At 38.8% G+C, this 26,542-nt stretch overlaps 1 protein-coding gene across 2 annotated transcripts in view; it reads right to left on the bottom strand.

The window, feature by feature from the left end:
* Positions 1–2,938: 2,938 nt before the first annotated feature.
* The window catches only part of arhgef40 (Rho guanine nucleotide exchange factor (GEF) 40), a 54,128-nt gene continuing 30,524 nt past the window's right edge, over positions 2,939–26,542 (bottom strand). For both annotated transcript variants that reach the window (XM_041985569.1, XM_041985571.1), the window contains exons 18-27: positions 25,762–26,129; positions 25,072–25,321; positions 23,912–24,001; positions 21,974–22,180; positions 19,190–19,369; positions 18,869–19,049; positions 13,386–13,496; positions 9,193–9,302; positions 7,447–7,488; positions 2,939–7,217 (exon numbers count right to left, since the gene is read on the bottom strand). In XM_041985569.1, the coding sequence (XP_041841503.1) occupies positions 7,462–7,488; positions 9,193–9,302; positions 13,386–13,496; positions 18,869–19,049; positions 19,190–19,369; positions 21,974–22,180; positions 23,912–24,001; positions 25,072–25,321; positions 25,762–26,129 (1,524 nt within the window). In that variant the 3' untranslated portion in view covers positions 2,939–7,217; positions 7,447–7,461. The remainder of the gene's footprint in view (positions 7,218–7,446; positions 7,489–9,192; positions 9,303–13,385; positions 13,497–18,868; positions 19,050–19,189; positions 19,370–21,973; positions 22,181–23,911; positions 24,002–25,071; positions 25,322–25,761; positions 26,130–26,542) is intronic.

The following is a 26,542-nucleotide window of genomic DNA, read 5'->3' as shown; positions in this document are numbered from 1 at the left end:
GTATGCATGCATTTGGGTGTTGTTGTTCTCTGTTTGTGTTTGTGTGCATGCACTTGGTACATATGTGCCACAATGGCATCATCACCCGCCCCTGACGCTTTGATTGTTTTCTCCGCCGCAGCAGAAATGCACCAATTAATATGCAGAGAGTGAGTGAGACGGAGAAGCGCACACACACACACACACACACAATCACAAAAAAAACAAAACAAACAAAAAAAAAAAAAAAAAAAGAAACAGCCGAGAGGGAGAGAGATGAGGAGGGAGGTGCGATGGGTGGAGGTGGTGGGGGGTGGTGGTGGGGGGCTGAAGAGATGGTAGAGAGAGGGGGAAAGAATAGGAAAGATGAAATGAAAGATGAGGAAAGTATGTGTGCGTGTGTGTGGTGGGGAGGTTGGGGGTGGGGGGGTGCTGTGGACTGAGATAAGGGGCTAGGGTGGAGGGGGATTGGGTGTAGATGGAGGGGATGAAATCTGATAGATGTTTGAGTAAAACAAGAGATGGAGAGAAAGGAAAGAGTGAGGGATGAGACTGAGGTGAAGAGGAGGAGGGGATCAATATGTACATATTCAGTGAGATATGGTGGGAAATCAATTGAAAGGAGGGGTGGAGAAATTGATTTAGGGGGGTGGAGGAAGTGGAGATAACGTGGGGGGGTCATAGGGAAAGAGGGAGGGAGAGAAGGAGGAAGAGGAGGAGGAGGAGTGCAGAGGTGGAGTGATATGTGGCTACGACTGCTGTCCTTTTTGTCGCAGTGTCAGGGTATTGATACTGTAATACACCCCCCCACCAAACACACACACACACACACACACACACCCACTCCATCACCCCTCACCCCCCCATCACAATGCTGCCGTGACAACGGCTGTCGCGGCGACGCCTACTGGCACAATGCAGCCACAATACTGAGGGCACTGAAGCATCACACACACACACTTAGAGAGAGCAGAGCAGGCCAGAGAGGAAGAAAAAGAGAAGGAGGGAATGAAAAGAGAGAAAAAAAGGGGGGGGAGATATTTATAAGGAGGGAGAGGTGGAGATTAAGAGGGAGAGGAAAATGGAGGGGAAGAAAAAGGATGGAGATGGAGAGGAAAGAGGGGAGGGGAAGAGTAAGAGACGTGGATTGATGGAGAGACAGGAGCAATGGAAGGAATGAAGGAGGGAGGTGGAGGGGAGATATGGTGGGATAATATTACATGTGTAAAATGCCGAAGGGTGTGTGCCCATAGAAACATGTTTAATGGCTTTTATGATTGCAGGGATGGTTGTGTGAGGTGTGTTTTTGCCTTTTTTTTGGGAGTGATGTATGCAGCGTACAAACAACAAGGTGCTCATGTGAAACCATGTTGGATGACAAATAAATATGACAACACCTATGTGTTTATATTTATGTGTCTAGACAGTGTGAGTGAACACAATAAACCTTCATGTATGACAATAAATTTCCAATAATCAGTGTTTTCTGTTATGGTTTGATGTCAAATCTATTGATCATTTTAAAGAATGTTTTAAGCTTGTTAGATATATTAATCCTAAATTGTTGCTGCAATTTTAAAACCATGTTCCTCCAGGTGCAATTTTTATGGAAAACATATTTTTAACGCATTTTATTTATCCAATGAGTTTTTGATAGTTCTATTGATTTAAAAGTACACAAACCTACAAACGATATAATAAAGTTTTCAGTTTATCACATTTTTCTTCATAAAACAACATAAATTCATGTTTAACATAACATTTAATAAACTTTAATTTAATTTATTAAAGGAAAGTGTTAACAAAGGAGGGGTTGATGATGAATTTGATGCACATCCGCAGAGTCTGGATCGGTCCTCGGTGCTTTCAATAGGTATCAAACTTGAATTCAATGCAGGAAATTTTAAAAAAGGAAATGGAATAAATAAAAGAAAGAAAGAAATACACACTGCCTGCTTTGACCTCCCTTTAACCAAAATGTCTGCGCTGGCATATTACTGTATCTCCCCCCAACATTCACTCTCATTTACAAAAGAAACGCTTGGCTGGCTGCCTATAAGTCAGTTTATCCGCGTGAGATGACCAACGTCCCTCTTTTCTTTCTCTTCACCCCCCCTTCACTATCTCATACAGTGTGTGTGTATGATCTATAGTTCCCTGCCTCCCTCCATCACCCCCTCTTCTACTCCCTCCCTCACCCTAACCCTTCTTAATATGATGTAAAAAGCTTATCGCATGCAAATGTCTGTTGTCCCGGTAACCGGGCCTGAAAAATCCCTTTGATGTTTCCCCCGACTCATTCTCTTCACGTTCTCTTTGTTCGCCACAGTCTCACTGCTTTGTCAACATCCCCCCTTTTACCCCGCTCACACTCTCTCCTTCATCCATTCTGCAGCTCTCTTGGTTTTCAACATTAGAAAAAAAAAGTTCTAACTCTACTTTGTGTCTCCCTCTTTCTATAAGCCCCCCTTCCAGTCTCCCCCCTCATGCTCCTACTCTCCCCTTGACTGTGCCTCTCTGTCTGTCTGCCCCTTCGCCCTCACTCATTTCCCATCATTCCCACCTACTGTCTTCTGTCCCTCTCTTCTGTCGCTCCCTTTCTCTTTCCCTCTGTTCTGCCCCTTCCTGTTGCCTCCCCCCTTTCTTTTATCCACCCTTTATCTCTCTCATTCCTCCCTCTGTGTCCCTCACATACACAGATGGACTCATGCTCCGAAACTGCCCTCCCTCCTTAAGAGAATTTGATCCCTGGAACTATTTGATATGGCGCTGCACTGTAGTTATCTAATCATTCTAGTTTTTGTGAGGCAGCAGCAGCACACATGGCATCCAGAGAGGAGACCACACACTCATTATGGCAAGTTTGGGGTTACAAGGTCACAGGCTTCATGTTAGACCTGCTAAAAGGTTCAAGCACATCTACCCACTCCCCCCCTTTTCCTTCTTTTAATACCCTCTGTGAGGTTTGGAATCCAGTTTTATTCAACACAGAAAAGTACAAAAGGACACTTATCAAGTAAGCATAACATGCATTTTCAATATTCCACATAGCTTCCAAAAATGTAAACATCTGGCAGATTGTGTCATTTAAAAAAAGAGAGCAAGTGAAAAGTTTCTATACAATAATACTGCTTCAAAATTGCATACAAAAGACAGATTCAGCATATGACAATCTATATTGCAGTAAGAATGAAAGATGGTGTTCATTACATTGCTTCCAATATAACACTATGTACCAAACAGCTAAAGGCTATGAAGTGTACAGATTTCTCCAAGCCAACAAATTACATATTGATTCAGGAACAGCTCAATAGCCATTTACAACTTCTGAATTTAGATGCAAATATGAAACGTGCTAAATCTGATAACAGTGACAAATTGCCACAGCTGCTGTCCTCAGACATGCTTGAGCTAAACTTCCAGCTGCTGCCGACTCTCGCTACCTGACGCCATCGTACTGTACCTTTATCAGGGCGCTGCTTGATGCACTGGTGAATACGTGCTTGTTGGATTTACTGACTTTGTGTTTGCTGCCATAAAACATGAACTACTTCACTGTAAGTGACAGAGCTAGATGTTTCTTGGAGATTTTAAGTTGAGAGTATCTGAATGAAACGCATTAGAGTAACACTTGTCACAGGAAGTTAATTTTTAAAATCTCATTAGACAGAAAATCTGGACGTTTTGAAGAGTCTCTGAATGCTACAAGAAGATAGCTATTTGTGTAGTTAAAAAAACACATTTTACAGTGATGTAGCTGACCAAAATGTTTTAGTCTACTCAAATATGGGTATCAAATATCAGGCCCACTATCACTGCAACCTTAGGCAGAGCTAAGCTAGCTAGCTAGCTTCCTTTGTTTTGTTTTTTTTTTAGCTTTCCAGAAAAAAAAACTATGTCAACCTTGTCTATGTGGTTTCACTTTACAGACTTGACAACTTTCAACACCACAACAAACAACTATATATTGTCAAACATATGTAGCTAGCAGAGATAGTAACACATTAACCTGGGGTTTAAATTCCAAAGGTTATTTAATCAATAATTGAGCTAACAGCAGAAATCATGCGGTTAAATGTTTGCAAAGATTGCATTTCAAGACGTAACACATTAATTAGCAAGCATTAAGACCCTTGCGCACTAAATATGTGTGGTTCATTCACATGTCAATGTCCTGTCAAAGTGTTTTTGTCATGTATGTGATAATTATTATTATGTGGCAGAAAAATAATCCAACTTTTTTTTTTTTTTCTTGGAACAATGGAGATTTTCACAAGATTTAGCACCTTTGATATGGCTCTCTTGAAGTGGTAGCGTTGACAACAGTCATGTCATTCTATAGCTGGTTTGGCTAACATAAGCTAGCTAAGTAATACACTACAGTACCAGTCAAAAGTTTGGACACACCTACCGATTAAGTTTGAATGAGTAGGATGATGTGTGAATCTGTAGGGCCTTTTCTCAAGAGAGACTTGGAAATCTTACAAATTTCCATTAATGCCAGTATCATTTTGATACCAACCCAACTTCAGTCATGAGGATAAAATATTGGCACTTAAGGTTTTAAGTTACCACAAAAAAACAAAACAAAACAAACAAACAAAAAAAAAAACATGTTTGATCTTAGCCTTTCTGAATAAAAAACAAAAAGTCATACACCTACGTACAAAGTCAAGCTGTTTCACAACTCCTAGCCAAGTCACTATCATAACTAAACATTGCCAAACTGCATGTGCGACTTAAAGGAAATACATAAAATATAGAATAAGATGGCCTATCAACTAAATTTAAATTTAAATGGAAAAGCCAACCTTAACTTTCACAAATATAAGAAAAGAAAATGGCCTGCTATTTCCATAGAAATTATGGCAATATTATTTGTTTGTGCAGGACAAACTCTAAAGTCGTAATAGACATACTTAACGGGTAAAATAATTAGATTATGCAATCCAGGAAGTATATAGACCCAAACATACTAAGTCAGGGCGATAGTAAAGAAGTAGAATGAATATACAAAAAAAGTTCTTTGGGTGTGCTAGTTTTGTTTTTTTGTTGTAAAAACAATGCACTGTTATCTTCTATCTGATCAGTTACAGGCATTACTCAGGCTTAATTGGGGTTACCAGTTAGATATGCTTGGTTAGGGTTAAATCAATAGTTATGGTTTTGGCAGCCCAACATTACTTGGTATACAGAAAATGACTATACAAGTTCATTTCTGCTTTTTATTTGAATGAATGAATCTCAGCCCTTGACAGGCTCAGGCCCCTGGAGGTTATTCTGCTAGACGTGACAAGAAGCCTTTTTTCAGCTTCAGTCAATGGAGGAAAAACTTATGAGTGGCTTCAATAGTACGGATTTTTAACATGTTTCATTCTACCACTGAGTAACGTGGTCCCCAAAATTCATGCTCATCTCAGGTATATTTAAGATCAAACTGGAAAAAAAGCCATCTTACAACGAACTCTCACCCTAATCTGCAGAATTATGATGCGTTAACTTATTCCATCACCATGCCTCCTGCTTCCCACATTGCTTTTATCTCTTGTACAAAATATGGAGGCCATTAAAGACATTTGTTGTTTTTAAAGCTTAATTGTGAACTTTACCTAATGTTAACTGTATTCTGCATTTGTATCCCTGGTGAGGAAAGGCCTTTAGCAATGCTGATAGGTGGTTACCTGTCGACAGAGCCAAACTACCTCTGTCTCCTTCTTTCCTGAGTTCATGCAAAGCTAAGCTGATTGCTTCCTCCAGCTTTATATTTACCATAGAGACATAATTCCTTTACAATTGAGGGTAAAGAACTGTCATGTCAAGCATTAAAAACAGACTGCTATCAAGGTTTAACCTTTAAACACAAAAAAACACTGCTGAAAATTAATATTTTTTGGCATTCTGTGTAGATTTCCATAATTTGCCTGTTTAAAAACAAAACAAAACAAATGTGATTAATTTCTTATGACTGCTGAAACAAAATCATTAAACTGAAAATAAAGCAACTAAACGGATGAACCTTTTCTCCATTTGATGGAGTTAGCGTTCCAATCAAGCAAGCTTAGAATATCTGTACATGTAAAAATTGCACTGATACCCATTTTATAGCTTTGGCATATAGAAAATGGTATCCTGTATTTAACAAGTGTGGCATTAAGTTCAGTTTCAGTTCTCATCAGTACGCTGAAGAACGTTTCTAAGGCACCAAGATGTTGCTGATATAAGTTACACTTAAAAAAAAAGACTAAATATCATTTTCCTTTAATTCTTTTGCCACTGTTAATAAAAGCAATACCATTAGCGTACACACTTTATCAGAAAGTATAACTTTCAGATGTGATTCTGCAAATTTCTCCTCCTTTTCATCAAGGCAGTGCTTAACGCAGGTGTCCAGACGTAACCTTGTCTGGTGTTGGTTTAGCCACTGTACCAGGCTCGAAACTGGCCACAGTGAGAGTGTGAGCACATGAATGTGAACAGAGCTCCACTGTCTTATAACAATAAGACTGACTGCGTGTGTTGAGGGACATTGTGTATATGGATGTGTGTATGCATACTCACACCACCGCTGCCTAATTTACATAGATGCAATCACACCTTGCCTATGCCACGCATTTTTTTACAGAGAGAAAAAAAAAAGCAGACAGTTCTCCGTTCAGTGTTATGAGGATGATAAAGTTCATAATACATTCTTAATCTGCAATCCCACGCCGTATTTACACCCTGCTTATTACTTCCTGTTTATTATCAGATGCTGGGGCATGTGATGCGTACAGTCAGCCAGCCAGGCAGTCAGTGGTTCAGACCAAGTGGTTTGGCCTAGTGGGGAGCTGCAGGGCAGACAATGGCCGCTCTGTGTGGCTGAAGTGCCTTTGGTGTCGATGACTATGCCAGCAACTGAGACTGGCAGATCCAAAATGGCGAAGTGCAGAGAGCCCTGCTGGTGATTGTCATGGTTTAAACAGGGCAATTTTGATCCTTTTGGGATGCAGCTTTCATCTGAAGGGGAAGGGGGGTCGTATCGGATCTGGTTTAAAAAGAAGCAGGAGAAAGTACAGCTCTGCCTAATCTGCTGGCATTTTATGTATTTTTCATAGAGCGGACGGGTACAAAGGGAAAAGGGGGCAGGAGAGCAAGCTGGTGGGAGAAGTTCGGACAGAGTCAGAGGCTCTCTCCTTTGTCTTCTTGCTCTTTGGACTCCAGTTTTAGCACACCAAGCGTTGGATTAGAGATGTTCAAAGCTTCAAAAAGTCAACAGAAAGAGATAAAGAAGATCAAAATTTTTAAAGTCACAACCATTGAATTTTATGATCTTCAAATAAATCCCAAGAAAAAATATGAAAAAAAAGAAATGGTTATCATGTTGGAGCATGTAATCTGAAGCATCACAATGGAGAGAAGCAGCAACATGAGCAGCACATGTAGAAAGAGCAACAACGGAGTGAAAAAAAATAAACAGAGTGAACTCACTGATGGAGATGACAGTCACACAGCTGTAGAGGGAGAGTGACTCTGAGGAGGAAGAAAACAGACACAGTCACATTTTATATTCTGTGCTTAAATGTGAGTTCATGCCAACGCGTGCACAATCCTCGATCTGTTGTTTAATATGTGTGTATCTTTGTCTGCGTGTTTGCCTTATCTGTTCGGGCTCCGCGTGTCCGTCTGTCTGTCAATCTGTTCCTAGCAAAGTCTGTTTGCCAATCTGTCATATTCTGCTCGTTAGATAAGGAGACTCAGGGAATATGTGTGTTTTTTTATGTGCACGTATGGTGAGTATTTATTTTGTCAAGTCTGTGTTTTCTTACAGCTAGACGCGTGCATCATGACTCTACTATGCAAACATATAGAAATACCTTCAGTGTTTGAGTAGCACATTATTCCACCTAATAATGTCACTATTAATCAGAGACATATGGTGGATACAAATGGCTGATTTTGTCATTGGAAGTCTTAACATTTTTTGTAAGTAAACATTTTCATCCAAATAGCGCTGGGAATCTAGACATCTGTGGGACCAAAAGTAACTAAAAGTGGTTTGTTTTGTTTGTTTATCTTCTTTCAGAATTTAATTCAGAACCTCTAAAGTGGAATACATGAGTATTTCACATTTAAAGGGGCACTGCTGAACTTTATTTTGCTTATTAGCTAAACTAACAACAGCTAACTGAGCATCGTTCTTGCATCCTGTCCCTTCTCTGAGCTTTTTCCAGCCAGTAAGTCAGTCTGATGTTGACTCTTGTCTTCTCTTGCTCTATCACTTTCTTTCCCCCTCTTTCTCTGATAATATCCTCTTCAGTTTTATCCAAAGTGGCCAGTGTGTAGATGACTCAGTGCCATAAAGTACAATGCAGCTGTCACATGATGCTCCAGGCTGGAACATAATGTAGTGAAGTGCTGTTTCTCAGGCCTGGGACGCTGCAAGGCGATGACGACTGCAGGAATGTACATAATGAATATCAGTGTGCTTTCAAAATGAGTCAGAAGCACAAAGTTTAAAGGTTGGAAATGTATATAGTGTTGCTTTAAAACAATGACAGATGAACTATCAAGTTAGGATTTGGCTCCATATTATTAATTAGGAAAACGAAGGTTAAGAATTATTAAGGCAAGTCTGGAAAAACAAAATAAGAAGACTTTTTGTTTGTTATGTTTGTAAACTAAATGTAACTCTACAGGTTTGAATATCTATGGTTAAATTAAGCCATGTAGTATTTATAACTCAGTTTATATGTGACACGAAAAACTTTAAATACATAAGATACAAATTCCAGATATTACCAAAGTTGAGTTTTTCTTTGCTTGTTTGTTTATTTCGTTTTATTTAACTTCCATTATCAAAGTTGGAAAAGGGTTTTCAAACTCATTTTTACCCGGTCTCAGAAGGATTTGTTTCTTTAGTTCAGCTTCAGGTTGAAAGATGAACACTGACGGTTAATGCTGAAATATTTTTCCAAACTTGGAGAATGATTGGAACCTTTACCCAGCTCACAGCCACTGTCCTGCTTCAAACCCATCTACAGACTTCCATGGTGCTTCTTACATATTCACAATCGTTTAGGAAGAACTAAACTGACTACATTAGGGACATTTTAAGAGATGCACCAAAGCTTAACATTCCTTAAAAGTTTGCTAGAAAAAAACGAAGGCTTCGCTGCAAAAGCAAACTGCTCCATTTAGTGGTCTGTGTGTTAAATGTTTACACTCTGAGCCCACCTGTGAGTAGCTTGTTGATCCACAGCTTGTCCTGGGGTCCCTCCCAGACGCCGGGGATCCCCCCTCCTTCTGACTGCCGACAGAGGAGGAGTCTGAGCAGCTACTGTGGACTGAAGGAGAAACAGAGAGTCTGGTGTGAGTGAGAGTGGTGGTAGCAACAAAATATAGCATATCCTGAGGGTGTGGGGGACACAGATAGATTTTCCACTCCAGGGAGTGAAGAAAAAAAAAAAAGCAAATAATGATCCTATCCAGCATCTGCACGTGAGCTGTATGCACAGATTATTTGACTTTTACAGCCTGTTTATGCATTTTTATTTCAACCATCAGCATCTTGAAAGAAAGAAGAGGTGGAGAACAGCCGGAGGACAGAGGCAAAGACAAAGAAATCAGAGTGAAAAGGATTTTTTTTCACCCTGTTTAAAAAATTTCTAACACCAGGTTCTGTCCCTGAGGAGAATTCAAGCAGTTAAATCTGCTCAATGAGACACCTGGCGAGCAGCGCGGGCATTACATCGAGGCATGAATGGGAAATCACTTTGCCTTAAGGGCAACAACGGCCTTTGGAGATTGAATGGAGGGTCTGGAATTTGAGGAATTGTACTTCAGTCTCGGCTCTTTTTATTCAGATCTGTAATTGCTTAACTATGTGAACAGATGCTGTTTTGGAAGTTGTTGCTCATGTGGCAAATTGTGTGATTTTATAACAAAGATCAGAAGATCTTCACATCGATTTTACTCTTTTTATTTCCTAAATTCATACATTTTTAAAGACATTTTTCTAAATATTTGTGGCTGTTTTTCTTCTACTTCACAGAAAGTGTTTTCTCTTAATTTGAGTGACTGTCTGGACCCTGACTACGTGTTTTCTGCCATGACAAGGATGACTGATAAAAATTTGCAATAAAATTGCATTGTAGTTACTTCTGGAAAAGATTCACCAGGACTGGATGAGACAGTTTAAATCATCATTACAATGTTTGAAAGTGGCAACAAATTCTCCCATTTCAATAAGGAATCAAATAATAAATCAAATAATCAAATAATGAAGCAATCTGCAGAGAAATAAGGACAAGCTCTGACTTCTCAACAATTCAGGGCTAAACTTTCACTCAGGATTTGGTGAATATGTATTGAGTGCGCTAATATGACTGAATGTGAAGGCTTTTTGGTGTCTACATTTATCAACAATGAAAAATGTACTTTCAGGTTAAAACTTTATTTACTGCCCCCAAGGAGCTCAAAATAAAAACAAGGTTCATACTTATGATCCATCTATACTTTTAAAAGCTCAAAAACCAGGAAATAAGCTTGGAGCTAAAAAAAAAAAAAAAAAATGGTGTCACCTCAGTGGTCATGTGCTCGTTTAAGATGGACTGGAGAGAAGTGGAAAACCTTCCTGAGGTGTGATGAATTAAAAAAATAAATAAATAAATCATTGATGCATAATTTTTCAGGCCAAACAGACAACAATGAATCTTGTAGTCATGCAAAGTTCAAAAGGAGGCATTCTTAATGATATAGGCTTTTTAAACATCAAACCTGCTTCAAGAACTCTTATCAGCTACATCTGAACACCAGAATGGCACTTGAACACAACACAACCAAGTTCTAGTTCCCACAAATCAGGTCATTAGTAGTTCAGTTTTTAGTATGCAGCATAGTTCTAGCTAAATGAGGCATGCTTGAATTTGTTCAGGCACAAAAAAATATGTATTTCAGTTCAAGCTAATCCATCATAAGGACTATTATGTGCATTTATACTTTTATTTAATATTTAAGCTTCATGCACTGAACAGTTAATGCAACATGGACATAAAAATAGCATTTATTTGCTAAACTAAACAGTGAAACCAAACTCTGAGCAAATTGAATGCAAGATGTTGTTTACAGTTGAATGTATCTGGTTGTAATAAATTAATGAATTTATGATGATACTGACATGATAGTCAATACTTCTGTATTTTCACCTTAAGAAAAAATCCCAATCCAGAGCTTGGAAAAAGTCTAATACACAGGAAATTAGTGTTAATGGATGTGAATGAAATCTCAGGAAACGTCATCACCAGAGAAAATGGGAAATTTTTTGAATAACAGTAACACTGTACAACTTCATTTCAAGAAATATAAAAATATAAAAGAAAATAAATTTGGTGCCAAGAAAAATAAAAACAGAAATGACGCAACAGGCTTTTTCACTGATATCTTGTCATGATTTTCACAGCACATACTGTCATGTGTGAAAGTACAGATGAAACGGTGGAGTCAGAGAGGATTGGCAACTTACAGTATGTGCATTTAGGTGGCAAGGGAAGTGGAAACAGAGCCAAAATAATCCTACCTCAGTGTATGCTTACACACATCAATCCGGCATGATGAAACTTGCCACTCTAACTGATGTTACTGTTGTTATTCAGCTGATTCCACCCTACTGACTTGATGTGTGCAAGAGCAGACCGATGTAGGGGTGATCTGCATTTGTTTAGCATGAGTCAATTACTATAAGATATAACTGATTTGGGAAATCAGGGGGAAAAAGGCTAGAAAAGTCAATAAACTACTCAAATAATTCTGTTCTGGAAAATTCTACAACCATCAATTTATTTGGTGAGCAGGTGAGGGTGTCAGGATTGGGTATAAAAGGAGCATCCTCAAAAGGCCTAGCCTTTCAAAGCAAGGATGGGTTGTGGTTCACTGCTTTATGTGAATTTAAACTAGAGAATCTTCAATAAATTCCAAAACATTTTTCTCTATCAAAGATTACAAAGATTTTCTCTCTTTTAGTATCTGCAGTGAGTCATACTGTATAAAGATTTGAAAAGACTGGAGAAGTCTCAGTGCATAGCAGCTACATACAGAAACTGCTGTTGGACCTTTGACCCCCTCAGGTAGCACTGCATGTGAAGCCATCATGCCACAAATGATCAATATAGTCTTGGGCACAGGAGTACCATGGAAAACCATTTTCGCTCAACACAGTCCACATGTGCATTAAGGAACGTAACCTGAAACTGTATTGGGCAATTGGAGAAAGCTACACATTAACTCAGCGCAGAAAAGAACACAAGCTCATGTTATATTGACAGAGAGATGGAGAACACATGTTCCATGGCCATATGAATCCACGTTTTACCTCCTTATAGGCGAAACAGACATTTTTTATAATGTGCCAAAGATGAGGAATACTATCCTGGGTGTTAGTGAGATGCAGATAAAAGCCAGTGACTGTTGTGATATTATGAGACAGAGAATCCAACAACCACGGACTGCTGAGCAGTTTCATTTTGTACTCAGCAATGAGCACAGACTCTTCTTTCAAAACTCTTACAATTAGTATTTCAGTTCCCAAACAATAAAAAGGCCAAAGGTAAACATGCCTCTGTCCTTACTCTTTCAGACTGTGTTAATGGCATCAGATTTAAAAATATATTCATATTTTCCCAACTTCTCTGGAAATTGGTTTTGTAATTTGAACTTTTCTCCATGGATAAAGTTTAGGAAGTAAGGTAAAGTGTGTCACCTGTCTTAAAAACAGTTTAAGGCAGACACAGCAGTGGAGGCTGTGATGGGATTTGATCCTAACTGAAGTAAAATGTGTTTCCATAGTTGAGCTGTTTCACTGTGCTGTATACTCTGTGCAGGCATGTCACAGCTCTTCAATGATTCTCAGTGTGAGACAAAAATCAAAAATTCATAGAGCAGCCCGAGGGGTGCTGCACAGAAAAAAACAAATCATTTACCACATTATTACCTCGTCACATAAGGAGATTGGAGATACACCAGGGACCTGTTTTGTTTCCTGTCTGTAATCAGAGGCCACATCAGTTTTGGCTCAGAAAGCAAATTTAAACAATCCCATCTGATCACATAATACCAGAGACTTCCTGAGGCCACAGTAAAAAAAAAAAAATGTTTGAGACTTTAAGCTTCTGTAAGGTGGAATGTGAAGCTGCAGGATTTAAACTAAAGATATCTCACGTTTATTACTCAGACTTCACCCTGACATGATTGCATGTGTAATTTTTAGTGTTAGCAATCTACCTGTGGATGCATTCAATTTCAGGACAAAGGACTGTATTTTTTTTAAGAGGGTCCACGTCTATTGTGCAATTATCATTCATTTTTTGTATTTTTCAGGAGTTTTTCTGTTAACATAGCTTCATACCAACGCATAATGTGTTACATGAACCTACCTCTGTCACTCAGACTATAGATGGAGTCCACTTCTGAGCCTGGAGTTCCTGTCGCATCCAGCAGGAGTTTACTCGAAATTCCCATGCAAAGTGACTCCTTCAGACATAACTCTAAAGAAAAAAGAGAAATCATTAAAAAAACAAACAAAAAAAAAAACAGACAATATCCCATGTATTTTGAAGAAATCCTTACTATGATCAACTAATATCCTAAGTTAAAGATAATTTGAAATGATGGTGAAAGTGTTGAATATTTTCTGTTGTTGCAGATATTAATTAGGTGCTGCTTTAATCCCTTCTTCAAGGATACTGCAAAGCACCATGTGCAGGGTCATACTGAAATCTAAGCCAACTGCAGGAAGCAATGCTCGGATACAAGGAGACATGTGATAGCCAGAAGCTCCTTGTGTTTGGAAAGCTGGGCATAAACACAGGGACAAAAATCAAACAGTAAACTGGATTGGTTTGGGTATTTTTACATGTTCTCTACTCAAAGGAAGGGCTATTTTTATCCACACTAAGCTAGACAAAGATAACTCCTTTAGTCTCCAGAAGTGATAAACCCCAAGCATACCTCTTTTCCCTTTAATCTTAACATTGATTAAATGAAAAAGCAAGTAAAAAAATGTTTAGAGCACAAATAGTTTTGAGACTTATTTTTATTTTCTTTTAGTCTGTCCTATTATATTAGAATTAAAAATAGAAACACTTTGAGGGGGTGTATGTAAGATTTAGTGACATTTTGTGGCAAAGTCACAGATTGCATCCAATTGAGTATATCCTTTCCTATCTCTACTTAAGCCCTGTTTCCACCAACGGGTGTGGGTGAGAACGCATTTATTTTGTGATTCACACGCGAAAACTGGAAAGGTTACCCTAATATCCGACCCGACCCAATCTACTTTTTTGGGACCCTTCCATTGGGTTACCAATCTAACTGATTTGACCCAAGAGGTGGAGTTTGACACACTGAAATCTGTTGATTGGTTGAAAAAAAAGTCTCTTCGTGTAAGACCTGGCGTAAAAACAAAGCAGGAGTGTCTCCTTGTTTAGAACAGATTTTCTTTTTGTTGATTAAATCTTTGTTTAAAATGACATTACAAAGCACCGCCAAGAAGAAAGAACACAAACTGCTGGATGATCGCCATTCTCCTCCTTTATTTCGGAGTCGTGTTTTGGTCATATTTTAAGGATGGGGCATTACAGCAGAGGTCACTAACAAACGGACCGCGGTCCAGAACTTGTCCTAAATGGACCCGGACCTAAAATATAAAATCTGACGGAGTGCTTTTGTTTTAACTGGCAGAACTTTTGTAGTCTGGACAACTTTGGACTGACTTAATATATAACAGAGCCCACACACATTAAAGGACACACTCTAGATCTACTGATTTCCAAGGGTTTGGATGTTTCCAAGGTTACTATGTGCAATGTGGGCCTATCGGATCATTACTGTGTTTTCTTTGAGAGTATGATTCCTGTTTATACAAATGTCTCAATGGAGGTGATAATAAAACTATGTTATGACTGAAAACATGAATGTGATGTTTAACCAGGTCTTCTCTTTAACACCTGCCCTGCCAGGGGGTTCAGTCAATGAACTTGTCACTAGTTTTAATGCTAAAATGTTAAATATTATGGATGCTATTGCTCCTATTAAGGTGAAGGTTGTCTCTGGAAGAAAAAAGTCCCCATGGAGAAATTCCACACTGTTGAAAAATAGAGTGTCAGAAAGCTGAGTGCAGATGGAGAAAAAACAAATCTACAAGTTCATTATGACATGTAAAAAGAGAAAGTTCATGCTCATGATTTACAACTGATAAATGCAAGGAAGTCCTATTTCTCTGACATTATTAGCAAAAACTGGCATAATGCTCGTGTCTTATTTGCTACAGTCAGGATAACAAACCCTCCTGTGTCAGTTGGAGCTGAACTTTATTCCACCAAGGCCTTCAATTAGTTTGCCAAATTCTTTACAGACAAAATCCAGAAAATCAGACAAAAAGTTGGTGCATCAACAGCAGGTTCAACAGACATACTGTGTCCACTAAAAAACAGTTTAAGCACCATGACACAGTTTAATCCCATTAACAGCAAAGATCTGGGCGACATCTTATGTCAGCTGAACTTCTCCTCTTGCTGTTTGGACATCCTGCCCACAGGTTTTTTCAAAAAGGTCTCAAAGACTCTGGAGCCAGATCTTTTGCAGATTGTGAACTTATCTTTAATTTAAAAAAACAGCTGTAATCAAGCCTCTGCTAAAAGGGACCATCCAGACAAGACACAAATGAGCAGCTACAGGCCGATCTCAAATCTTCCTTTTCTAAGTTTTTCATCAGCTAAATGACATTTTAACACAAAACAACTGCTACGATGTCTTCCAGTCAGGTTTTAAACAGCACCACAGTACTGGGACTGCTCTGACCAAAGTCATTAATGACTTGAATATAGATGATGGAAAAATGTCAGTCTTAGTCTTACTGGACCTCAGTGCTGCATTTGATACAGTTGACCACAATATATTGCTTAAACGATTGGAGATTTGGGTGGGCCTCTCTGGCACTGCACTACACTGGTTTAAAATATATTTAGAGAACATACAGTACTTTGTGTCAATAGGTAACTTTACTTCTGAGCAGACAAGAATTACATGTGGAGTTCCCCAAGGTTCCATCGTGGGGCCTCTTCTGTTTAACATCTACATGCTCCCACTGGCACAGATCATAAAGAAAAACAAAATTAGTTTCCATAGCTACGCAGATGACACACAGATATTTATTTCAATGTCACCAGGAGACAGAGGCCCCGTGCAGGCTCTTGGTAAATGCATTGAGAAGATTAATGACTGGATGTATCTAAACTTTCTTCAGTTAAACAATAACAAAACTGAGGTAATTGTATTTGGAGCCCAAAAAAAAGCGATCAAAGGTCACCACAGAGCTTCAGTCTATACACCTAAAAACCACCAACCAGGCCAGAAATCTGGGTGTATTGATGGACTCAGCCTACTATCACCTTAAAAATATATTATGGGTAAAGGATCTGATGTCTCAGCAAAACCTGAAAAAACTAGTCCATGCTTTTATCTTTAGTCGACCTGATTATTCTAACAGTGTTTTTACAGGTTCTACCTAAAAAATGAATTAGACACCTGCAGCTTATTCAGAACGCTGCTGCTTGAGTCCTCACTAAGACCAAGAAAGTGGACCACATCAGTTCAGTTCTGCAGTCTTAATACTTTCTGCCGGTCCGTCAGAGAATAGACTTTAAAGTTCTGCTGTTAGTCTATAAAGCTCTGAATGGTTTAGGACTAAAATACATAAGTGATCTCTTGACCCAGTATGAGCCTACCAGAACCCTCATGTCATCTGGATCCAGTTTTTTATCAGTTCCCAGAGTCAGAGCTAGACATGGAGAAGCTGTATTCAGCTTCTATGCTCCACATGTCTGGGACAAACTCCCAAAAAGGTGTCATATCAGCTGAAAAACTCATGTTTATTTAAATCCAGGTTAAAGACCCACCTGTTCTCTGCTGCATTTCAATAGTTTTTATTTAGAAGTCCAAATGTGCATCTGGTTCTTTTTAGCTTGAATTTTTAAACTTGATCAACTTGGCTCTGACTAGAAAGCTTTAAACCCCAGAGTAATGGTGGTTAACATGCAACATAGCCCTGCACTGTTGTTCAACCTGTTGTACCAACCATTTTACTCAAAATGGATGGATGTTGTGCTCAACTGAATAAGACATTAAACTAGCAAAGATGAATATAAGCATATAAAGAATACGTTAACAAAGGTCACAGACAAAGAAATAGTCATTTTCTAACAGGCTAATTTTTGCAGCCATACAAGTCTCCACCTGGTGGTCATACAAGAGAATGCAGGTTTAAGGTACATCTGCATTGCCTGAAATGAGGCTACATTCTTTCTTCTCTGGTCCCAAACTATTGGTGAAACATGGCAGTGAGACATACTGGACTCAGAGGAAGAGGACACACATACCATCTTTCAATATACACTCACTGGATATTTTATTAGGCACACTAGTTCAACTGGTTAACACAAATAGCTAATTAGCCAATCACAAGGCAGAAATTCACTGCATTTAATCATGTAAACATGGTCAAAGTGACTTGCTGAAGTTCAAAATGAGTATCAGAATAAGGAAGAAAAGGGCTTTAAGTGACTTTGAATGTGGCATGGTTGTTGGTGCCAGACGGGCTGGTTTGAGTATTTCAGAAACTGCTGATCTACAGGGATTTTCACACACACTCATCTCTAGGGTTTACAGAGAATGGTTGGAAAAAGAGAAAATATCCAGAGAGCAGCAGTTATCTGGACCAAAATGCATTGTTATTGTCAGAGGAGAATTAACAGACTGGTTGGAGATGATAAAAAGACAAGATGAACTAAAATAATCACTGGTTCCAACCAAGGTGTCCAGAATCCCATGGACAACACATTAATCTAGAAGCAGATGACCACACCGGGTACCACTTCTGTCAGCTAAGAACAAGAAACTGAGGCTACAAATTTGCAAAGGTTCACCAAAATTGGACAATGGATAATTGGAAAAATGTTATCTTGTCTAACGAGCCTCTATTTCAGCAGCAACATTTAGATGGTAGCGTCAGAATGAAGCAGAAACACCATAAAAGCACAAATCCATCCTGCCTTGTATTAACATTTCTGGTTGCCGCTGGTGGTGTAATGGTGTGGGGGATATTTCCTTGGCACACTTTGGGATCTTTAGTATCAACTGGATTGCACGATGCCACAAAACTAAACTCATCTCAAACTGGTTTCTTGAACATAACAATGACTTCACTGGACTCCAACGGCCTCCTATGTCACCAGATCTCAATCCAATAGAGCAGTTTTGGGATGTGGTGGAACGAGAAATTCTCATCATGAATGTTCAGACAAATCTAAAACTGTGCAATGCTATCATGTTAACATGGACCAAAATCTCTGAGGAATGTTTCTAACGTCCTGTTGAATCTATGACACCAAGAATTAAGGCAATTCTGAAGACAAAGGGGGTCTAAATTAGTACGAGCAAGGTGTACCTAATATAGTGACCAGTGTGTATATTCTGCAATGATACAATCACAGTTATTGTTTTCATGTGGTTTTACACTAATATGTTTTTCTTCTTGACAACCACTTTTTTCTGGAATTGTGTCAAGAAACAAACTGCACCTGATCTGAAAACTTGGCAACAAATGACAGACTGATACATAACCAGAGTTGTCCTATCCTCTCTCTTTTTTGCTTGCATTAAAAGCAAACAGATCTTTCCCAACATAGAGTTCAAATACTTTGAGCTACCACTCAGACTTCACTCTGCTTTCCTTTGTGCTATAAAACACTATATGCAACTAATTTCATATACACATTAGAACTCCTTAAGATGTATAAAATCAGCACACTCCTGTCATTGTCTAGAGTTGGTTTCTTCATGGTTAGAGTTCATGCTCAACCTGTGTTATTGATGGCATGTGTCCACAGCAGATGGGCAATGTCATGTGTCCAGGCCTCCCTGTCTTCCCTGTCTTGTGCTTGCAGCGTGATGCAATCTCTAGTCTTTGGAGGCTGTCGAACCCAGACTTCAAACTTCACACCTTCATCACCGACACTCTGAGTCAGACCCATCTCACCCGTCTGCAAGGGAAAGATGACAAAGTGTTACAAATGCAATCAGGACAGATTTGATTTGCTTTCATAGTCATTAATGGAAGCAGCTTCTCCAGATAACCTCTTTGCTGTGTGTGTGTGTGTGTGTGTGTGGATCAGCTATGAACCTTGATGCTGTGTTTGTAGTTGTAGGTGGTGCGTCCTGGCCCGGGACTCTTCTGTTTGGTGAAAATCACCACATGCTGGTAGAGAAAAACGTTCCTGATGCCTGCCCTCTTCCTCCGAGGCACCCCGCATACAGTGAGCTCACCCTGCCGCACCAGCTCACCACGCTCCGCCACAGGGATCTGAAATCACATCACACTAGATGTTAGTATGAGCTAGAAAGGGTTTCAATCAAGAAATTATTGCATCATGATTTCTGTCTTAAGAAGCTTGAATTGATGCTTTCTTTGGAAGTAGGATTAAATATCCTAAAAGATTAAGAATATCTAAAAAGAAAAGTTTCTTTGTGGAGCTTTGCAGCTGTTGAGAGGTGAAAAATAACATTGCTTTTCTGTGGCACAAATTCCAGGGTACACTCTGTATTCTAATGGAAAATCAGACCATCACTCACCCTCCTTCACCTACTTACATCTCTGATTTAGAATAGCAAGATTTTTATCTATAAAGACTGAAAAGCCTTGTTCACAATTCAATACAGGAAAGGACAAAGCAACATTATTACTTCAGTGTCTTCAATAGTTGCATACTCCCACTTTACACAGATGCTTTTTTCTGTTGGATCTTCACTCTAATTGGCCATCTGAGTCATGTCTTTTGTAAAAATGCGACTTTATTGTTCATGTCAATTGCAGGGTTGAGGCTTTGTGCTGCTGTTGCAGCTCATAACAAAAGACAGATAGACAGTCAGAAAAGTAAAAAATTACACAGTGCTCCGTTATAACTCAATACTAAAGTTGCAAAGGCACAAACAGCAAACAGGGCAACGTGAGCGACGCATGAGGCTACCAGTGAAAGCGGATGAAAAAGGGGCTGGCACTTTTATCAGCAACCATTGACATACAAGTTTATTTTTGTAGCTCTGGGGATGTGTGGGTCATGGTATGAGAGATGCTTCACATACATCATAAACACCCACTTCCACACCCACTTTAATAGCTGTGCAACCGCACATACAATCACTTTTACTTGGAGAGCAGTTGCAGCGTGATTTGAAGTAGCTCAGTTGAAGTGTGCAGTTGTAATCTCTCTCCTCATCCAAAGGTATTGTGTGTATGCATGTGTGTAGGAGTTCATTTGTCACGACTATCTCTTAACGATACTGTGGTATCAGAGTAGCAATACATAGACCAAGAGGACATGCTTTTTTATTTATCTATTTTTTATTACAAATCCTTAAATATTTTAAGCCTTTGAGCCCTGTGCCTATAGTTTAGCTATCTGCTTGAAAATTGTATACCCAATATGAAATGGGTTTATCTCAACTTCAAGGTCTGTTTGAATACATCTGGAATCATAGTTAAGGGCACACTTGTGAGACTTGTCAAGATGTATGACTATCAGTACAAGTGTTACTAGTGACGAATAAATTAAGATGGCACATAGCAGAAATAAAAAAATTTCCTGCTAGCCCAAAAAAAAAAAAGAAAATAAAAGCATTTTTATGATAAATATGAATATCAGGAAGCAGCTGTAGCTCTAAACCTCTATTAAATCATAGTTTATATGTGAACATTATATTATCAAAGGCCATCTTTAAAAAGTAAAGCAGTGGCTTTAGTCTAGACAGTGCAGTTTTTTTTTTTTTTTTTTTTTTTTTTTTTAATGGGGTTTTTAGGTTTCAGCTGTTGGTACCAGACGTCGAATGGGTGGGACATGAAAAATAAATGCATTTTACTCAGTCTCCCTTGCAGTTATCTCCACATTATACACTACTGGAAAGCTAAAATTCTTGAGATTTGAAAATATATACCGGTCCGGGGTACAATCATGACTGTAGATTCAGTAAACCCTCTTTTCTGGCCAGTTGTAAAGAGAATTCATCTTTGAAGCCATACTGTACTCCAGTAGCAGATGACATTGCAACAAAAAATGGTCCATTAAAAATAGTTCAGTAAAATAGTTGGTCAACAAATCTTTTCTCCATAAAATTTGTTTTTGTTTTTTTTTTTTTTTGCAAAATGGAAGAGAGGAAAAGAAAGGGAGAATGGGACAGAGCAAGTAGGATTTAGGATGCAAGATGAATGCCGATTTAGCCATAGAAAGGGTGCACCTCCCTGAGAAATCTGCTAAAGATCAGTAATGCTCTTTTAACAGGTTACAGCTGTTTCAGAATGAGACCCTTTTTCAATGAGCCCTGTTGTTGTTGAATGTGTATGGTTTCTCTTTATGTTTTGACAAAATAAAATTAAAATAAATTAAATGAAAGAAATTAAAAATACATATATAACATATCATATTTGATTTTCTTTGGCTGTACTTTCCTGAATTTGTAATATCTCAAAAGTACGAACTGAGGAATTTTAAGAAGATTAAAATAACTTTACAATTTTACCTTCACATTTTGATTGAAAAACACCCAAATCTTAATAGTTTTCATTTTGTTTTGAGCTTTACATATTCAAATGGTATTTCTTCAGGATTGTTCATTCTGGGCCGCTTTAAAATTAATTTCTTGAGATTAGCAAAGCTCTGCAATCCTTTAGTAGAAATAAGTCTTCAAGAAATCCACAAATCAGCTTCTGTTTAAGGAAACAGCATCTAGATCTCTGTTTATTAAGAGTAAAAACCAACATATTTGTCTTCATAACTCTTAATAATGAGTCTTGCGTAGGAAAAAAAATATTCCATTATTTCTATCAGCCTGACCTCATCAAGTTTCTTTCATCTAAGAAAAGAAAGTGGGACTTGACAGTTGCAGACTCATAAACTGGGACAGGCGTTCTCACCGGACATCCAACGATGAGGTCGCCGGCCCTGAGGTCCTCGCCGTGCCGCTGGGCGTGTCTCAGGATGGAGAGGGCGGAGTCTGAGGCAGGATTTATGCCTCCCAGCTCCTCGAGGGCTTCGCAGTACTGCTCCAGCCTCTGAATGGGAGCCTGAAGACAGTGGGGGAAGGACAGAGGGGAGAGGGGGGAGGCCTGGGGGAGTTTGGACTTTTGGGTTGGGGAGACAAGAAAATAGTTGTAGGAAAGGTAAAAATTGTAGGCCTGAGCATTTCTAGTGCCGACACATTACATTCAGACTGTTGGATGGTGGCATTTATCTTGATGTTACCTTCACACACCTTTCAAAACTAAGGAATGTTTTAAAGAACATTTTATGCTATTCAAGCTGTTGACTTGGTCTCTGCATCAATCTCATTGAACATCTGTAGGATGTCCAAGAAAAACAAGTCTAATTCACTGAGGCCGCACTTTACAAATGATAAGATTTAAAAGATCTCCTAAAGTCTTGTTGCCTGATACCCCAGGACAGCTCCAGGGTTCTTGTGGAGTCCATATGTCAACAGGTCAGACATGACTTATACTGAGCATCATAATAAAATGTCATTCTGGAGCGTGCTTGACCAAATCAGCTGATTGAAACTGCATGATTGTGCATGTGGTTTTCAATGCATTTATATAAAAGAAAGGTGGGAAATAAATACTTAGGCTGCAAGGTGTACCTTTTAAAGGTTTAGGGTACACTATCTCAAAAGTACTACCGTCATACCAGGGTAACTGTGGCGCATAAACAGGAACTCTGTTTAGCCCCCAGTGTAGTTCATTCAGTCATAATATAGGGTGCAAAGAAAAGCCTCCTTAAAAGACTCCAGTTCCTGAAAAAGGTTAAAAATGGAGTTATAAGATACCAGAGACTAACCCATGCCTTTTGTCCTTTAATATGTGTAAATAGAAAGTATTATGTTATGTTGTGTTGTCTTGCAGCAACAATATTTTGTCACCAGTTGACATACACAAAACTAAGGTGAATATTGTCTTTATCACTGTGTAGGCCTACAATCTATATGGATTTAAATTAGTTTTATTTAATTTGAACTATTCTTGCAGTTTTAATCTGCTTCTTTTCACTTTGTTTTTCACCCACTTACATATTATGAAGCAGTTATCTGTGAAACTTCGGTTTTAATTGTCATAGCAACCATCAACATCATCCCCACCAAACCACTGCAATCATTATTCAGCTTTCACACCAGTTTCATGGCCATCAACATTACCATTAGTCTTCCTGTTCCTACAATCCACACTGCGCTCAGGCTTGTGGTGTGAGCCCACGCTGCCTCCTGGTGGTAATCCGTTAGAAATCCTCCTGCCTGAAACGACTCCAGTGCAGCTTCAAAGATCTTAAGCAGCACCGCGATCTTTCTACATAAAGTCCTCATAGTAATCTCATCATGCTGTCGATGTATTAGTTTTAGTTAATTGTAGCTTGGGAGCTCAAATTACTTTCTCTATAATCTGCCTTTAATTGGCTTTTCTACTTGTATACTGAACATGTAATTAGTTTGACTGTATACAGCTCATTTTTAATTGCTGCCACTGATGAATAAAGCTACTTTAATTGGTTTGTGTTTGTGATGTGCTCAAAACATGTTCAAGCGGATGCACTCATATTATGATTTAACTGATTTTTGGAAAAAACAAATAAAAACAAATAAAGATTTCATGACCCTAACACTTATTTTATGTGTACAGACATGAGTGTTGAACACAAAGAAAACTGGGCCTTGTTCTCTGACTGAAACTGTGGACTGGAATGAGCAGAAAAGCTGTGGGATACCAGGTAAAAGATTGAATCTATTATGCTGAAACCTTGTTAGGTGTAATTGCATGTTTTATAGACTCTTTTTGTTTTATTAAAAGAAAAGAAATGCAGATTTCTACCTTGAAGAAGTCAGCAGCCTGTATGACCAGTGGAGAATCCAGCTCGGGTTTAGACCTGATGTAGAGGGAATACTGCAAAAACTGCTCCCGCTTTGTTTAAACAGTCAGATGGAAAAATAAATGAAAGCAGAGAGAGAGTTAATTTACAGGATAGTTAAAGAAAATTTAATCTAATTTTAATTTTACTATCAATTTTTTCTTACCGATCTGAACCGTCATTTTGGTACATTTAAAGAGAAACTTCATTTTATTCACAAAGTATACTCTATAATTTTCACTGGAAATGTGGGTTTAAAATTAAACATATCTCAAATGAGATGGAGTGTCCTTAAGTTTATGTAGTAAGTCTGTTGATATCACCTCCCTCACCCACTCCAATATCTTTAACAATGTGAAACTAGCATAAAAATGTTCTACACAGTTTGACAGGACAAATACATTACTGGACAAGAAACTTATATTTTGTCAGAAGAACCCGTTTTTGTTCCTACATAATAATCCAACATCAACAGACCATCTCTAGTTTTGTTTTACTGTGACATGTGGTGGCAAATATCCTCTAAAAACAACACTACTGATTGTTAGCAAACATTAGCAATTGTTAGCTAACGCTGATAACTAGTAGCACATGATTGTTTCTACACAAAGCAATTTTTTTTCCTGATGGATGTTACTTCTCCTTCTTTTTTTATCCAATAATTTTCCAAAAATTTCAATAATTCAATTGCAAAAATGATTATACAGTATAAATGCCTCAACCATACTGATCTGAGTTAGCTCAAACAGAATAAAACTAGATGAAGAGAAGAGTGGCATAATTCTTTTGATTATTAACAGGAAAAGTGTAACCAAGTATACTTAATATGACTGTTTCTTTCTTGATGGAATTTCTTTTCAAATGTTAGTAAGGTGAGGATTTTTCTTGAACATAGTGGCTAAATTAAAACACAGTCTTGTTTGGTAAATTAAATGAAAAACAACAGGTTTGTGATCTGCTCCTGAATGGGATAACAGGGTGATATAAGCTATAAAAGTCCCCCAATTCTCCACTTGTTTGTAAATAGCAGGAGGGGTAGGCTTATGAGTTGAGATGAGTTGGGAACGTGAAGCTAAAGCCCTGTTTGTAAAATGATTGCCTTCCTCCAGATTTTGGAACTTACATATTTGCTGAAACAGTTTTGTTGCAACAGGCTCTGAACAAGAGCACCCTCCATAGCAGGGAGCAGGTTCTGTGAATGAAAGGCACTGAGACTGGTCCAGTTAGGGAACAGTGACTCTCCCTTCCCTCTGATGGATGCCGGGGTGTCTGCCAGCTCTAGTAAGGGGAGGTATGTCTCTTCTACTCCTTTCAGGATCGTCACATACTGCCTCTCTGAGCTCAGCATCCTGCACCAGAGCAGGTACAGCTTACTGCAGGAGGGAGAGAAAGAATTCAGTGTTGGAGCAGGAAGGGAATGTGAAGATATAATGGAAAACGATAATATAAAAAAGTAAATTTGCAAAAAGGAAATAAACATGTTAAAAAGTTGAAAAGTGGGAGGAAAGCCGGCAAGAAGCAATGGATGGGGATTAAAGACCTGGTAATGAAAAAATGATCTAAGACTGCATGCTGATAAAATTATTCTGAGAGACTTCATTTGTACCGAAAGTCTCTCAAAAACGATGTATCACGTTTCTCTTTCATCTCAGCCTTCTCTGTTCTAATTTAATTTATTGGTTGTGCGTTGGAGCTTTAAGCCTGCTGAGATTTGCTCCTTCTTATTTCCTCACAGGCAAACTCCCACATTGCCCAAAACACAGACATTTTTCAAAACATAAAGAAAATAAAAACTAGAAGAATGAAAATATACCTCTGTGCGTTTGAGCCAGCCTTATCTGTCCCCGTCTCCCTCTCAGTCCTCCCCAGCAGGACATGTTGCCGTGGGGAACCTGTGTGGTCCACCACCTCCTTGCTGCTGACCTCCACTCCTCGGATCAACACCCCTCCTCCTCCACTGCCCCATCCAGGGATGGCTGCAGCCATGCCGGTGGTAATGACCGGGTCAGCTAACGCCCGTCGTCCCAACCAGGACATGGGGGAGTTACGACTTGACCCGCACACTGGAGACTCTGCAGATTTCGGGGTGGCTGTCCCTCTACGGGGTGCCAGGAGAGCCTGGAGGTCAAAGCTTGGGTGACGCTTTCTGGGGGGCTTGGGAGGCAGCGGGGCCTCTGTAGGCTGTAAAGGCATTGTGATGAGGAGAGTGCAGTTAGAGCAAAAATGTATGTGTAAACGTGGATTAACTGATTTAACAGAAACCTGGGAGTGACAAAATACAGATATAACCCCTTCTGATTTGAATATATAGTGATTTCACATCATGCAGACATAGAGCAAAATTATAATTCATCTGAAGTCATGCTTCAAGCCATCTTTCTCGGTTTCTGTCATCTCCTAATGGGAATATCTGGCACTTTAGCATCTAAATGTTCCAAAAACGTCTCATTCTTAGACATGGTTCTAAATGATCAGCAAACAGAACTGAAGTACTTTTTGAAAATTATGCTAAAAAGAAGATAAGAAGAAGGGAAAACAAGACAAAATACCTTGGCCATTTCCAAGAGTAATATTGAACTACTTTAGTAAATTGT

Source organism: Melanotaenia boesemani, chromosome 5, assembly GCF_017639745.1.
Source record: "Melanotaenia boesemani isolate fMelBoe1 chromosome 5, fMelBoe1.pri, whole genome shotgun sequence".
NCBI classification, from domain to species: domain Eukaryota; kingdom Metazoa; phylum Chordata; class Actinopteri; order Atheriniformes; family Melanotaeniidae; genus Melanotaenia; species Melanotaenia boesemani.
Note: the sequence above shows the minus strand (reverse complement) of the source record. Positions and strands in the feature narration are given on the sequence as shown.